This window comes from Ananas comosus, unplaced genomic scaffold (assembly GCF_001540865.1).
Source record: "Ananas comosus cultivar F153 unplaced genomic scaffold, ASM154086v1, whole genome shotgun sequence".
NCBI classification, from domain to species: domain Eukaryota; kingdom Viridiplantae; phylum Streptophyta; class Magnoliopsida; order Poales; family Bromeliaceae; genus Ananas; species Ananas comosus.
The window spans coordinates 1-13,146 of NW_017891766.1; the positions used below are offsets into that span (position 1 = coordinate 1).

The following is a 13,146-nucleotide window of genomic DNA, read 5'->3' on the forward strand; positions in this document are numbered from 1 at the left end:
CTTTTATGAGTGATCACCCTGAAGGACCTGCGCATCCTGGACCTCAATTTCCTGTTAATTTTCTATATGCGTGGATCGGTCTTCACTTTGAACAGACTTATTCTAGAAGGGTGATTAGTGAGAATATCAAGAATATCGTCGGCTTACGAAATCCTCCTCAAATGATATTTTTTATGGACGCGGCGGCTTCTCCTTTTAATGCTAAGCGAGCACGGATTCACCTCAGGTCGAGTGCTCATTTTGTTTGGCGTCCTCTACCATATTCTTATTCTTTTGTTGATGACGGTTGGCTTTACGATGCGAAATTGGCTCCAGGAGAGTGTAAATATCCGAGAGAGGTTTATGAGTATATAATTTCTATTAGACAGAGCGTGCTTCCACTTCGTTTGGGGAATAAATTACACACCCAGCCATATAGTCCTCACCGTTTTGCTCGACAATTTGGCTTTGATCAGTCTTTTCCTGAAAGTATCACTGTTCTCCGATTAGCGAGCCATCTTGGGATACTTGCTGGATGTTGGAATCATTTCATTCGCTATGGGACTTCTATTAATTATTTCATACCGAAGAAGGACCGGATTGGGAAACCAACTTTGCATTATGCGCGCTGGTGGTCTAATAGCGTGCATTCGAGCTTCAAACACGGAGTAGGCTATCTACTGAGTGCAGATGATCCCCGCAAGCAGCAGAAGAAGAGTATTGTTTTAAAGAAAAGTTCAGCTTCTGCAAGGAAATCAGGTTCTTTGGGTATTATCGCTGAAAGAGCACTAGATTCTCTGGGGCCAGAGGTGGAGCAGCTCGACTTATTTCCAGAGTATATATGATCATGTTCAAGCTGGTCCTTCCGATGACTCTCATAGATATGAAGTTCTTGGTCTCAGTTTCCCCATTCATGAAGACAAGACATCAGAAGTATGTTCATTAACATTTTCAATTATTTCCTCTTTTTTCTTTTGCGTTCTGACCCTTTTTTTTTTTTTTATGTATACAGGAAGTGTTTGTTGCAGGTTCGCCTGCCGGGGATAAAATACGCTTGCAGGACCCTTCAGTGAAGTCACAGGTATGACGTAGAATCCATATAATTTGAATTTTGTTGATTCCTTCTGACATCCTTTCTTTCATGTAGGCATGCGATATGGAACCGTCAAGGAGCTCAGAAAATCTACCCTTAGATGTTTCGACTAAAGTGGCACGTGGAAAACTCCCCATTACGGTGTCTTCAATGATAGGTAATAATTTTTTTTTTATATTAATTTTACATGATGTCACCGCACTTGTTCTTTGCTTTTTTAATTCACAGAATCACAAGCTGGCGGGAGTGGATCCATTGAGGATGACGTGCCTTCAGATGATGAGTTGGTTCTGACGCCTTCGCCACCACAGGTATTTTATTTTCCAGTTGAATCCATGTCCCTTCTTTTGGTTTCAAATTAAGAATTTGATTCTCAACTAAAGAAGGAGGTAAAATATGGATAATAATGTGTAATTTTTCGTCAGGAATCCGTAGCAATAAAAATTTCGCAAATCGGGGTTAAAACGAAAATGTTATGGCCCGTTTACACTTTGGTCCCTGTATTTACGAAACAGTCCTGCGGGCAGTTTCATTTCAGTCCCTGCAGTTTTATTTTAGTCCCTGCAGCTTCATTTCCCTTGCTTTTTGATGCAGAAAATTACTTTCAAGGAATTTTATGGCTATAACGATGCACATTTTGGGATTAAAATATTATAACCCCTTTCATAATATATTCGTTATTCCTTGTTTTTACAAAATGGTCCTTGTAGCATATATCGATATGTGATTCTTTTTGTCACAGGATCCGCTCACCGATGCTGCTGATATTGGAGCGTCATCTTTCAAGGAGGCTTGCTCGACTCATCATGAAGTATATTTGTATTTATTATCCCAACTTTCATTTTATATCGCTCATGTTTACACCGTAATTTTATTGTGTAGGATGAGGGTGCTGAAGAAGATGACGATATAGTAGAAGATGGCAAAAATGAAGTCTTGCGAGGATCGTCTTTACTTGGTAAAAGAGAACGAGTCGATGATATTCCGGCTACAGAGGTGCATAAAAGAGCTCGTTTGGAGGCTGATTCAACATCAACCGGTAAAATCCTCTCCTCTTTTCTTTAAAAGACAGTATCTTTTACATATTTATTATTTCTTTTCATATGCAGACCTTCCGGTAGAGTCAAAATTGGATGATGATCTGGTAGACGCTTTATCACCTTATGGCGACGAAGTGGACTACGAGCCTACACCTTCACCACCTGAAGCTCCTGATATGGTAAGATTTAAATAATTTCTTCTTTTTTTTCTTTCTCGTTTTTCATTCTTTTCTTTCTCTTTTTATAGGGCGTACCACTTGACAAGGACGTCGGCATTAACATGAGTAGCGGTACAGGAGGTTTCCAGAGTGAGGTGCCTATTGCGGTCAGATCATTTTTGATTGACCGCATAAAGGATATTATGAAGACATTCAACCGTCGAAAGTTTAGATCGGCTCGGGAGGAAGTATCCAAATATTGTCAATATTTATCTTCGCTTGGGATTGATGTATCTGAATTGGAGAGGCGTATAGAACCCGTGTTTGATCATGCCGAGGCCATTGAAGAATTAGAGTCAAGTCCGAGTTTCGCTTCAGCTGTTCGGCTCGTGAATGCTGATGAGGATCTGGCGCTAAAGGAAAGGAAGCTTGCTTCTCACATCAGCACAAAAAGTTCTATTCTCAAAGCTTCAGAAGGTGTCTCTTTGGAGCTTCAGCAGACTAGAGAGAAAATAAGAGAGCTTGAGGAGCACATTTTGCAGTTAAAGAGTACAGAAGCAGAGTTGTCATTTAAACTCGAAGTGGCCGACGACTCTTTAAAGAAATTAACGCCGACTGAAGAAGAACTGCAGAAGGACGTTGCTGATGCGGAGAGGGAATATGCTGCAGCCACTGAAGATTGTAAAGCTTCTAAAGAATCCGCCGGTCTCCGAGGATTGATAGAGCTATTTGAGGAGCGTCGTCAGATATTTGAGATTTGATTTTCCTTTACTTTTCTCTTTTTGGATGTTTATCGTGGATGTTATCTTTATTTGTCACTAGTATGAGACAGTATTTGATAATTTGAATGACTTTGATTGTGCTTGAATGTTTGATCTCTTTCTCCTATCTTTATCTCATACTGCATTGTGACGATGATTGTCTTGCGAGAATGGTTTGTTTCTTTTGCCTTGATTCTCACGTACAATCAACTCTAAATTGAGTCATCACTCTGTTGTCTGGACAAATATGCTATCTTCTCAGCGCTCTTGTAGCGATAACATGTACACTGCCCCCCCCCTTTCTTTTTTTCTTTTTTTTTTCTTTTTTTTTTTTTTTTTTGAATGTTCAGCTTAACGACATGGCAGTCGGTTTACATATAGATGCTCAGTTTAACGACATGGCGGTCGGTTTACATATGGATGCTCAGTTTAACGACATGGCGGTCGGTTTACATATGGATGCTCAGTTTAACGACATGGTGGTCGATTTACATCAAAATGTTCAGTTTAACGACATGGCGGTCTCAGTTTAACGACATGGCGGTCAAATTATATCAAAATGCTCAGTTTAACGACATGACAGTCAAATTATATCAAAATGCTCAGTTTAACGACATGGCGGTCCAAATTAATAACAAAATGCTCCAGTTTAAGCGACAATGCGGTCAATTACATTCAAAATGCTACAGTTTAACAACATGGCGTTAAATTAACATCAAAAATGCTCAGTTTAAACGACATAGCAGGTCAAATACGGAGTAAAATGCTCAGTTTAAACGAACATGGCGGTCAGAATACCTATTTGATGGCTGCCAGATTTACGACATGGCGTTCAAATTATATAAAATGCTCAGTTACACGGACAGAGCGGTCAAATTATATCAGAAATGCGCTCAGTTAACTGACATGGCGGTCAAGATTACATCAAAATGCTCAGGTTTAACGACATGTGCGCTCAAATAACACTCAAAATGCATCAGTTTAAAACAGACATTATGGACTGTAATATGGCGCTTCGAACCAGAAACGTCGTTCAACCAATCCAACAACAAACAATCGACCGAAACGTCGGTTAAACCAATCCCACACGCAAATCAACTCGACCCGAAACAGTCGTTAAAACTAATCCACCAAATTCAACCGACCGAAACGTCGTTAAACCTAATTCTACCAAAATCAATCGACGGATAACGTCGTTAAAACTAAACCTAAATGCCGATATCGAACCGAAACGCTCGTTAAACTAATCACACCGCCAAATCAACGACCGAAACGTATCGTTAAAAGCTATCACCAATCAATCGAGCCGAAACGTGCGTTAAAACTAATCCACCAAAAATCCTCGACGACGGCGAAACGTCCGGTAAACTAAATCTAACGAAATCAATCACCAAAAAAAAATGAAAAAAGCGAAACGGCGTTAAAAATAATCCACCAACATCAATCGATTCCGAAACTCGTTAAACCTAATCCACCAAATCAACCGACCGAAACGTCGTTAAACTAATCCACCTAAATCAAACTGAAACGAAAAATGTCATTAAACTAAAACCAAAAATTCAATATTTCACCGAGAACAATACCCAATCAAAATATTTGATTCTCTAGCATATAAAACTAGAGTCAAATCACAATCATGTTCAAACTTGATCAAATTCTAAACCTATATTTAGAATTGATCAAACCATCTTATCAAATTAATTTGTTGGATTCCAATACATACACTTGGAGTTTAATTTAAATCAAATCTGACTAATCCTAATACATATAATTAGGATTTAGTTAATATTTCACCTTGAGATGAACCAAAATCAAATGTGACTAAGAGCCTAATTGTATCAGACTCTAAAATATAAAATTAGCGTCTAATTCAAGATATTTGGGGCTAATCCTAACACATATATTTAGGATGAAAACTCAAATCAAACTCTATTGGACTTTATTACATATATTTAAAGTTCAGAGTTTAATCAAGTTCGATTAAATTCCAATGTATATATATAGGATTTAATCAATCTTTCATCTCATGGTAAACAAAGTTGAGCTCCAAAATATATAGAGCTCAACAAAATCTGATCATCTATTGGATTTTATTACATACATTTAAAGTTCAATTAACCAAATCAAACTCTAATACATATAATTAGAGTTTAATCTGAATTAAATCTGATTAAATTCCAATGCATATATATATGGAACTTAATCAATCTTTCATCTTAGGGTGAATAGTGTTGAGCTCCACAACATATAGAGTCCAACAAAATTAATTTGACCATATATTGGGTATCTTAGAATATATAACTAAGATACAATTGAAAAATACATTTTCTTTACGCTCTATTCATGTACACTGAGGGTATGCCCTTGGTTAAAGCCATGTAATTGAGCAATAAATTATAAATTTTCTTTTGTCCAATTCCAGTTTATCTTCAGCATTTCAGAGGTCTCTTAATGAAGTGCCCTAACACTCTTGTATGGGGGTAAATTAACCATAAATGCTTAGCGTTTATTGGAAGCCATGATCTGCAATACTGATAACCATACTCATATACCCTTTAATCTAGCATCATGAATACTACCTCACGGGCACACCACGGTAAAAATAAAATAAACCGTGGCGAGGTGCGTCATTCGTGTAGACCAACACGGGATTTCAGTCTCTTAACGACGTTTCGGTCGATTGATTTGGTGGATTAGTTTAACGACGTTTCGGACGGAGGTTTGGGTTTGGTTCACAAGGTTTATGGTATTGGGTATATGGGATTATGGTTCATGAACTTAGATATGGTTCATGGGTTTATGGTTCATGGACTTATGGTTCATGGGTTCATGGTTCATGGACTTATGGTTCATGGGTTCATGGTTCATGGGTTTATGGTTCATGGGTTTATGGTTCATGGACTTATGGTTCATGGGTTTATGGTTTATGATCCATGGCTCATGAACTTGATTTGATTCATGAACTTGATTCATAGTTCGTGGATTTGGTGTATGGTATGGTCCACAGGATTTGGTGTATGATTTGGTCCATGGTTTTGGTTCAAAGTTCATGGACTTGGTTAAGGTTATGGGCTTGGATATGGGTTAAATGTGTATGGGTTCATGGGTAAATGTATATAGGTTTATGTATATGGGTTTATGGATTAATGGTTTTAATGAGTTTTGGATAATGGGCTTAGATAGTGGGCCCAAATGGGTTTTGGACTGGGGCCATTTGTAAATGGGCTCTGGGCTTCATGAGGATGTTGGACTTGGATGTAATATGAAGCTCATTTTAATGGGCTCAATTTAGATTTTGATCATGGGCGTCATTTTGGCTTAATTGGATTTGATATGGGGGGGAAAATTTTTTTGATTTAAGGCTCAAAATGGGCTTATTTGATTTGGATTTGATGTAATATCGAGCTCATTTTATGGCGTCAATTTAGATTAGATCATGGGGCTCACTTTTGGGCATTAATTGATTTGATATCGGGGATTTGGATTTTAGGGCCTCCAAAATGGCTTAATTTGGTTGGACTTGGATGTAATATTCAGCTCATTTTAGGGCTCAATTCTTAGATTTAGATCATGGGCTCATTTTGGGCTTAATTGGATTTGATATGGGGATTTGGATTTAGGCTCAAAATGGGCTTGGTATAAGATTTGGATTTGATATAGGATTTGAATTTGATGTTGGGTTGAGATGTGGATTTGATATGAGATTTGGATTTGGGTTGATATGGGCTTGGGTTTAATTTAGGATTTGGGTTTGAATTTGATTTGAGCTTGATATGGATTTCAGGCTTGATATTTGGGCATTGAATGGGATTTGGATTTGATATGGACCAAATCATGGATTTGGGCTTATTGTAGGCCCGTATGGTTTCATGGGTGGTCCAAATTCGGATTCGTCTGGGCCAAATTCAAGCCCATATAATATGGATCTAAGTAGAGGCTTGAATTACATATGGGCTCGGGCTTAATTTAAGCCCGTGTGATTTAAGTCCAAGAATTAGGCCCCGAATACGTGGGCTCGGGCTCAATTTGGGCCCGCGTGGTTTTAAGCCTGTGTTTTCTTACAGAATTGGGCCCAGATTTATGTTTGGACTGGATTCACATTTGGGCTGAGCTTGAGTTATGTAATTTGAGGTGGGTATGGGCTCGTTCCAGATGAGATTTTGGGATAGAAATTATTCAGAATTTGAGATCAAAATATATGGTTCAGAATCAAATTCATCACATAAATCACATAAAAAATGTCTAATGTGATTAAATCTCAATTTGGTCTAATTTGACCAAATAGAAAGATTCAACTTGGATAGAATTATTTTTCAATTATTTTCGAACATTGCATTGTTCTTCCAATAAAAGGACGATCAAAAGAATATTAATCGGTAATCCGACTAATTTTCTTTTGTCTCCTCACATTTTTTCTTTATCTCTTTTATCTTTTTTACATCCATGGGACAACTAAAGCGGGATAAAAATCCCTTCCTTGCCTCCCTAACATTAACAAAGCTCTCTCTCTTTGTCTCTTTCTCTTTTTAGAGGAGAGCATCGCTCTCTCTCTTTACGATATTTTGCTGAATAGTTGGTGGACTTGACTTTATTTGGGAGGAGAGCATCGCTCTCTCTCTCAATTTCGCCGTCGAGCACTTGGTGGGCGGCTTCGTTTGAGAAGAGAGCACCGCTCTCCCTCTCAGGTTCGCCGTCGAGCAGTTGGTGGGCGGCTTCGTTTGAGAGGAGAGCACCGCTCTCTCTCTCAGGTTTGCTGTCGAATACTTGGCGGGCGGCTTCGTTTGAGAGGAGAGCACCGCTCTCCCTCTCAGGTTCGCCGTCGAGCAGTTGGTGGGCGGACTCCGGGTACGTAGAGCACTTGACGGACTGGTGGAATCCGTTTGAGAGGAGAGCACCGCTCTCTCTCTCTCAGGATCGCCGTCGAGCGGTTGGCGGGCTTTGTTGATGACGGCGCTCCGGTTTCATTCAGGAATTTCGTCGAACAGTTGGTAGGCATGGTTCGTCGGTGCGAACTCCGTCAAGGCGACATCCTGGACATTTCATCAAACAAGTGGTGGACGTGTCCCGTCGGCGTCCACTCTGCCAGAACCATGTCCTAATCAGCTTTGTAGGTGGTGAGGGTGTTCTCGGTGGCCTCCTTCTACTCGGCCCCGGTCTTGAACTCGGCGTCGATTTAAATGGTATCATCTTCGTCACGGAGGATCAAGGATGAGGAATGAGACGGCTTCAGAACGGGCGGCCATGGTTGTGCGCCGGCGCGGCCTCGAAGCAGGGCGCGAGCCTAGTCGGCCATTTCTTCGACATTGCGACCGTGGTTGCGCGCCAGCGCGGCCGCAGAGCTCGGAGCACTCTTCTAGGAGTCGCTCCTTGGCGAGGACGCCAGCGGCCTCGGCGACACGGAGGTTGTCGAGAAGGCGGCAGACTCGGGCAGTTGCGATCTGTGAGGAGCAGCGTTGGCTCGGGCGCGTCCTCGGGCGCAGCAGTTGGCGAGGAGTCGGACGGCTCGGAATGGGTAGCCTTGGAGCGGTGAGGCTCGGCATGGGTATTGATGCGGCGAGTGATGGAACGGCCTCGTCGGCCACCCCTCGACGTCGCGGCCATGACTGTGCGTCAGGTTGTCGATCTGGACGAGCACGTCCTGGAGCAGCGCCTCGGGTCAAGGTGCCTCGGAGCGGGTCCTCGGCGGAGCACGACTCGGGTCAAGGTGCCTCGGAGCAGGTCCTCGGCGGAGCGCGACTCGGGTCGGGGAGGCGAACGGTTTCGGCAGCATCGAGGTCAAGGGGGAGTGATGAAGGCGGCCTCGGAGTGCCTCAGATCAAGGTTGGAGCGCGTCTGGGCGGCTTCGGTCGGTGAGGAGCGACGGCGACGGCAACGGAGCGCGCCTCGGAGTGCGCCTCGGGTCGGCGAGGAACGATGTCCGGGAGCGGCGGGGGTTGGCGAGGAGCGATGCCTCGGGTTGAGTAGCCTCGGAGCGATGGCGACGGTGACGGAGCGCGCCTCGGGTCGAGTAGCCTCGGAACGATGGCGACGTTGACGGAGCGCACCTCGGGTCGGGTGGCTTCGGAGCGACAGCGACGGCAACAGAGCGCGCCTTGGAGCGCGCCTCGGGTCGGCGAGGAGCGACGGCGACGGCAACGGAGCGCGCCTCGGAGCGCGCCTCGGGACGAGTAGCCTCGGAGTGACAAGGGCGGCGGTGAGCCAATGTCTTGGTGGGTGCTTGAGAGAGAGAGAGAGAGAGAGAGACAGAGAGAGATCTTTTATTTCTCTCTTCTTCTTTTTTTTTTAGGGAGAGAGATGGAGAGAGCTTTGATCGGAGAAGAGAAAAAATATATTTTTTTTTACCTTTCTCTTTTCTTTTCTATCGTGAACAGGGGTGGATTTTTTTTTTTAGGAATGGGTTTGAAGGTTCAAAAGCTCTCTCGTTTGATTTTTTCGAAGGGTATTTATGGGGGTGGTTGTAACCAACCTGAGGGAAACGTGCGAGCGAATTGCGGGACGTGGGATCGTGGGCGGTTAGGGGATCGTGGGGTGATCGTAATGGGATTGTGGGATGTGGGTAGTTGAGAGGAGATTGTGGGATAGATTTTGGACGGCAGCGATGGGATTGTGTGATAATGGATGGTTATGATGGAATCGTGGAGATATTGGGTGGTTAAGATGGGATTGCGGGAATATTGTGAATTAGTCCTTTCCCTTTGATCATATTACACCTTAATCAAAATATCATATGATTAAGGTAGGGCATTTTGTAAATATACAAAAGGGAATAGACTAACATGCTATTTTATATACCCGTGCGTATTATTTTTTTCGCAATCCGGTGCATGAGATATTTTCAAATTTTAAATTTTATCCATGCACCTGGTGCATGGATGATCTCATAAACCATCTCTATTTTTATTTCTTTCTCTCCCCTTTTTTTTCTTTTTCCTCTTTTATTCCTCTCGCTTTTTTTATGCTTCAACCCCAAATTCATTAAAAATGAACCCTTTGAAATGCGCTTTTGAAGTTTCTGCAGGAAACTTTTTGGGATTTTTAGTGCAGAAAAAAGGGATCGAAATTGATAAAAATAAGGCGAGAGCAATACTAGAATTACCGCCACCCAAGTGCAAAAGGAGCTACAAAGTTTGCTGGGAAAGATTAATTATCTTCGGCGGTTTATATCTAACTTAGCTGGAAAGATCGAGGTTTTTACTCCATTACTTCGGCTGAAAGATAAGGAAGAATTCGTTTGGGCAGAGGAGCAGCAGGAGGCATTTGAAAGTATAAAAAGATATTTATCAAACCCTCCGGTATTGGTACCTCCAAAACCGAATCAGCCGATGAAGCTATATATATCGGCTGCAGATGAAAATTTGGGATGTTTATTGGCTCAAGAAAATGAAGAGAAAGAAGAGCAAGCTATTTATTATTTAAGCCGACGTTTGCTAGATACAGAGAAACGATACTCGGCTATAGAAAAATTATGTTTAGCCTTATATTATGCATGCACAAAATTGAGATATTATATTTTGTCAACTGAAGTATTAGTGATATGCAAGACTGATTTGATAAAATATATGTTATCCAAGCCAGTGCTGCGAGGACGTATTGGGAAATGGATATTGGCTTTATCTGAGTTTTCTCTTAAGTACGTTCCTGCTAAAGCTGTTAAAGGCCAGGCTATAGCTGATTTTTTGGCTGATCACCCATGTGTAGAAATAGATGAGCCGATACAGAACATGATCGGTTGTCAACCTTGGGTATTGTATTTTGACGGTTCAAAAACAACTGAATCTGCAGGAGTAGGGATAGTGATACAATCACCTGAGGGTTATATTTGTCAATTTGCATTCAAATTAGATTTCGGCTGTTCCAATAACCAGGCCGAATATGAGGCCTTGATAATCGGCCTTGAGATATTGCAAGAATTGAGAGTTAAATCAATCAAAGTCATCGGTGACTCACAGTTAGTGATCAAGCAGGTTAAAGGAGAGTACCGATGTGAAAATCCAAGTTTGCAAAATTACCTAAGAAAGACATTAGAATTATTATGCAATTTTGGAGAAGCCGAACTTGAACATTTGAACAGACAAGAAAATGAAAGGGCAAATGAATTGGCCCAGTCGGCTTCAGGAAATAGAGAACCGAAATCAGAGTCAATAATAATACACGAGAGATTGCTACCTTCGGTTCATATACGAGAACTGATCATAGCTCCTGTAGAAGTAAAAGATGACTGGAGGAAACCATTAATTAAATACTTGGAAGATCCCAATACAAGGGTTGATTATAATATTCGAAGAAGGGCTCTCGGATATTGCTTATTAGACGGTCAGCTATACAAAAGAACAGCCGAAGAGGTTTTATTGAAATGTTTAGGACCGGAAGAAGCTTTGTTGGTAATAGGGGAGACACATGAAGGAATATGTGGAACCCATATGGCAGGAAAAAAGTTAAGATGGACCATTCGGCACCTAGGATATTATTGGCCAACTATGCATCAAGATTGCATAGAATATGCAAAGGGTTGCCAAGAATGTCAATTTCATGGCCCAATTCAGAGGGTTCCTGCCTCTGAGATGTATGCAATAATTAAACCATGGCCTTTTCGAGGATGGGCCATTGATTTAATTGGAGAAATTCAGCCGAATTCATCGGCTGGTCACAAATTTCTAATAGTAGCCATCGATTACTTTACTAAGTGGGTGGAAGCCAAACCCACTCGATTGGTTACACAAAAGGAAATTATTGATTTCATTGAAGATCACATAATTCATCGCTTTGGGATTCCTGAGACCGTCACAACCGATCAAGGGACAATGTTCACGGGAGGACAGTTCGTTCGGTTCATTGAATCTCGAAAGATAAGGTTGCTCCATTCGTCTCCTTATTATGCCCAAGCGAATGGGCAAGTGGAAGCAGCAAATAAGATAGTTATCAATCTAATGAAACGACATATCGGGAAGCATCCAAGAAAGTGGAACGAAAAACTTTCCGAAGTGTTATGGTCATGCCGAACTTCAGTAAAAACGGCAACAGGGATGACACCATTCCAATTAGTCTACGGCCATGAGGCCGTAATTCCAGCCGAAATAATAGTTCCTTCTTTAAGGATAGAAAAACAAAAATTTATTTCGGCCGATGAATACAGTCAGTTAATGAAAGACAAAACAGAAGAATTGACAGACACTCGGTTGATAGCTTTAGATAATATGCAAGCTTACCAGAGCCGAGTATGTAACGCGTATAACAGGAAAGTCCGATCAAAGACATTTGCCGTGGGTGATTTGGTACTTCGGTTGATTTTTCCGATCGGTCAAAAAGACAGAGTATATGGGAAATGGTCTCCAAATTGGGAAGGACCATTTCAAGTTAGTCGAGTTACAAGAGGAAATGCGTATTATTTGCAAAACAGAGATGGGTCAGAAAATGAGAAACCAATCAACGGTAAGTATTTAAAGAAATATTACCCATCTATGTGGGAAAATAATCAGAATCAGGATTAAATATTACAAACCGAATCAAGGTAATAAATCTCTAAGTTGATTCCATTCGGCTATAAGATTGGCTTGGGCAGCTTCGGCAGCTTTCCTTCGGCGCTTCATCAGGGGATGCACTTTATAAAGTTGGGAAAGTTCTTTTTTAAGCTTTACCCCTTCCTCCTTCCTAGATCTCAGCTGATCTTTTAATTAGAGTCGACGCGCGGAGGTATGCGTCAGGGTGGATTCGGCTGCTGCCAATTCTTCTTTAAGTGAGGAGATTCGTTTTTGCAGAGCCGATTCTTGATCAGCTAATTCTTTATCTTCTTGATGTACCTCAGTGTGTGGAGCTGCTATGTCAGGTATATTTTTCTTGAAATGATCAACACGATGAAAATGTTGATCTAAGGTTATAAGTTCGGCACCTAAAGATTGCTGCCGAGCCAAAAAAGATGAAAGTTGGAGTGATAAGGTCGATACAAAACATTTGATACCAGGGGAAACATCCGATCGATCTGCTAAGTCGAGTAAAAGGGCATATAGCCGATCGGACTGCTCGGGAGTCTGAGCTAAATTCGGAATGCCGGTGCCAAATATTTTAAGACATTCGTCGAACTTATTCTGGGTATCCGATGAAATGGTCACAGTCGAGGA

The 13,146-nt window shown here is 41.7% G+C and overlaps 1 protein-coding gene across 4 annotated transcripts; it reads left to right on the forward strand.

Moving 5' to 3' along the window:
• Positions 1-962: 962 nt before the first annotated feature.
• On the forward strand, positions 963-3,138 carry LOC109705131. 4 transcript variants are annotated; one of them, XM_020225886.1, is made up of 5 exons: positions 972-1,229; positions 1,301-1,383; positions 1,815-1,883; positions 1,955-2,291; positions 2,360-3,138. In XM_020225886.1, the coding sequence occupies exons 4-5, from the start codon at positions 1,992-1,994 to the stop codon at positions 3,029-3,031; spliced, it is 972 nt and encodes a 323-aa protein (XP_020081475.1). In that variant the 5' UTR covers positions 972-1,229; positions 1,301-1,383; positions 1,815-1,883; positions 1,955-1,991; the 3' UTR covers positions 3,032-3,138. The 4 variants fall into 4 exon arrangements, with proteins under 4 accessions (XP_020081478.1, XP_020081475.1, XP_020081477.1 ...); XM_020225889.1 differs by having other exon boundaries at positions 963-1,229; positions 1,955-3,138; XM_020225888.1 differs by having other exon boundaries at positions 1,815-2,291.
• Positions 3,139-13,146: the final 10,008 nt, after the last annotated feature.

What these genes read in the sequence shown, in the direction of transcription:
- LOC109705131 (XM_020225888.1), top strand. Translation starts at nt 1,992, where the DNA reads ATGGCAAAAATGAAGTCTTGCGAGGATCGTCTTTACTTGGTAAAAGAG. An exon ending in CACCTGAAGCTCCTGATATG is followed by an intron (nt 2,292 to 2,359) that starts GTAAGATTTAAA and finishes CTCTTTTTATAG; the next exon opens with GGCGTACCACTTGACAAGGA.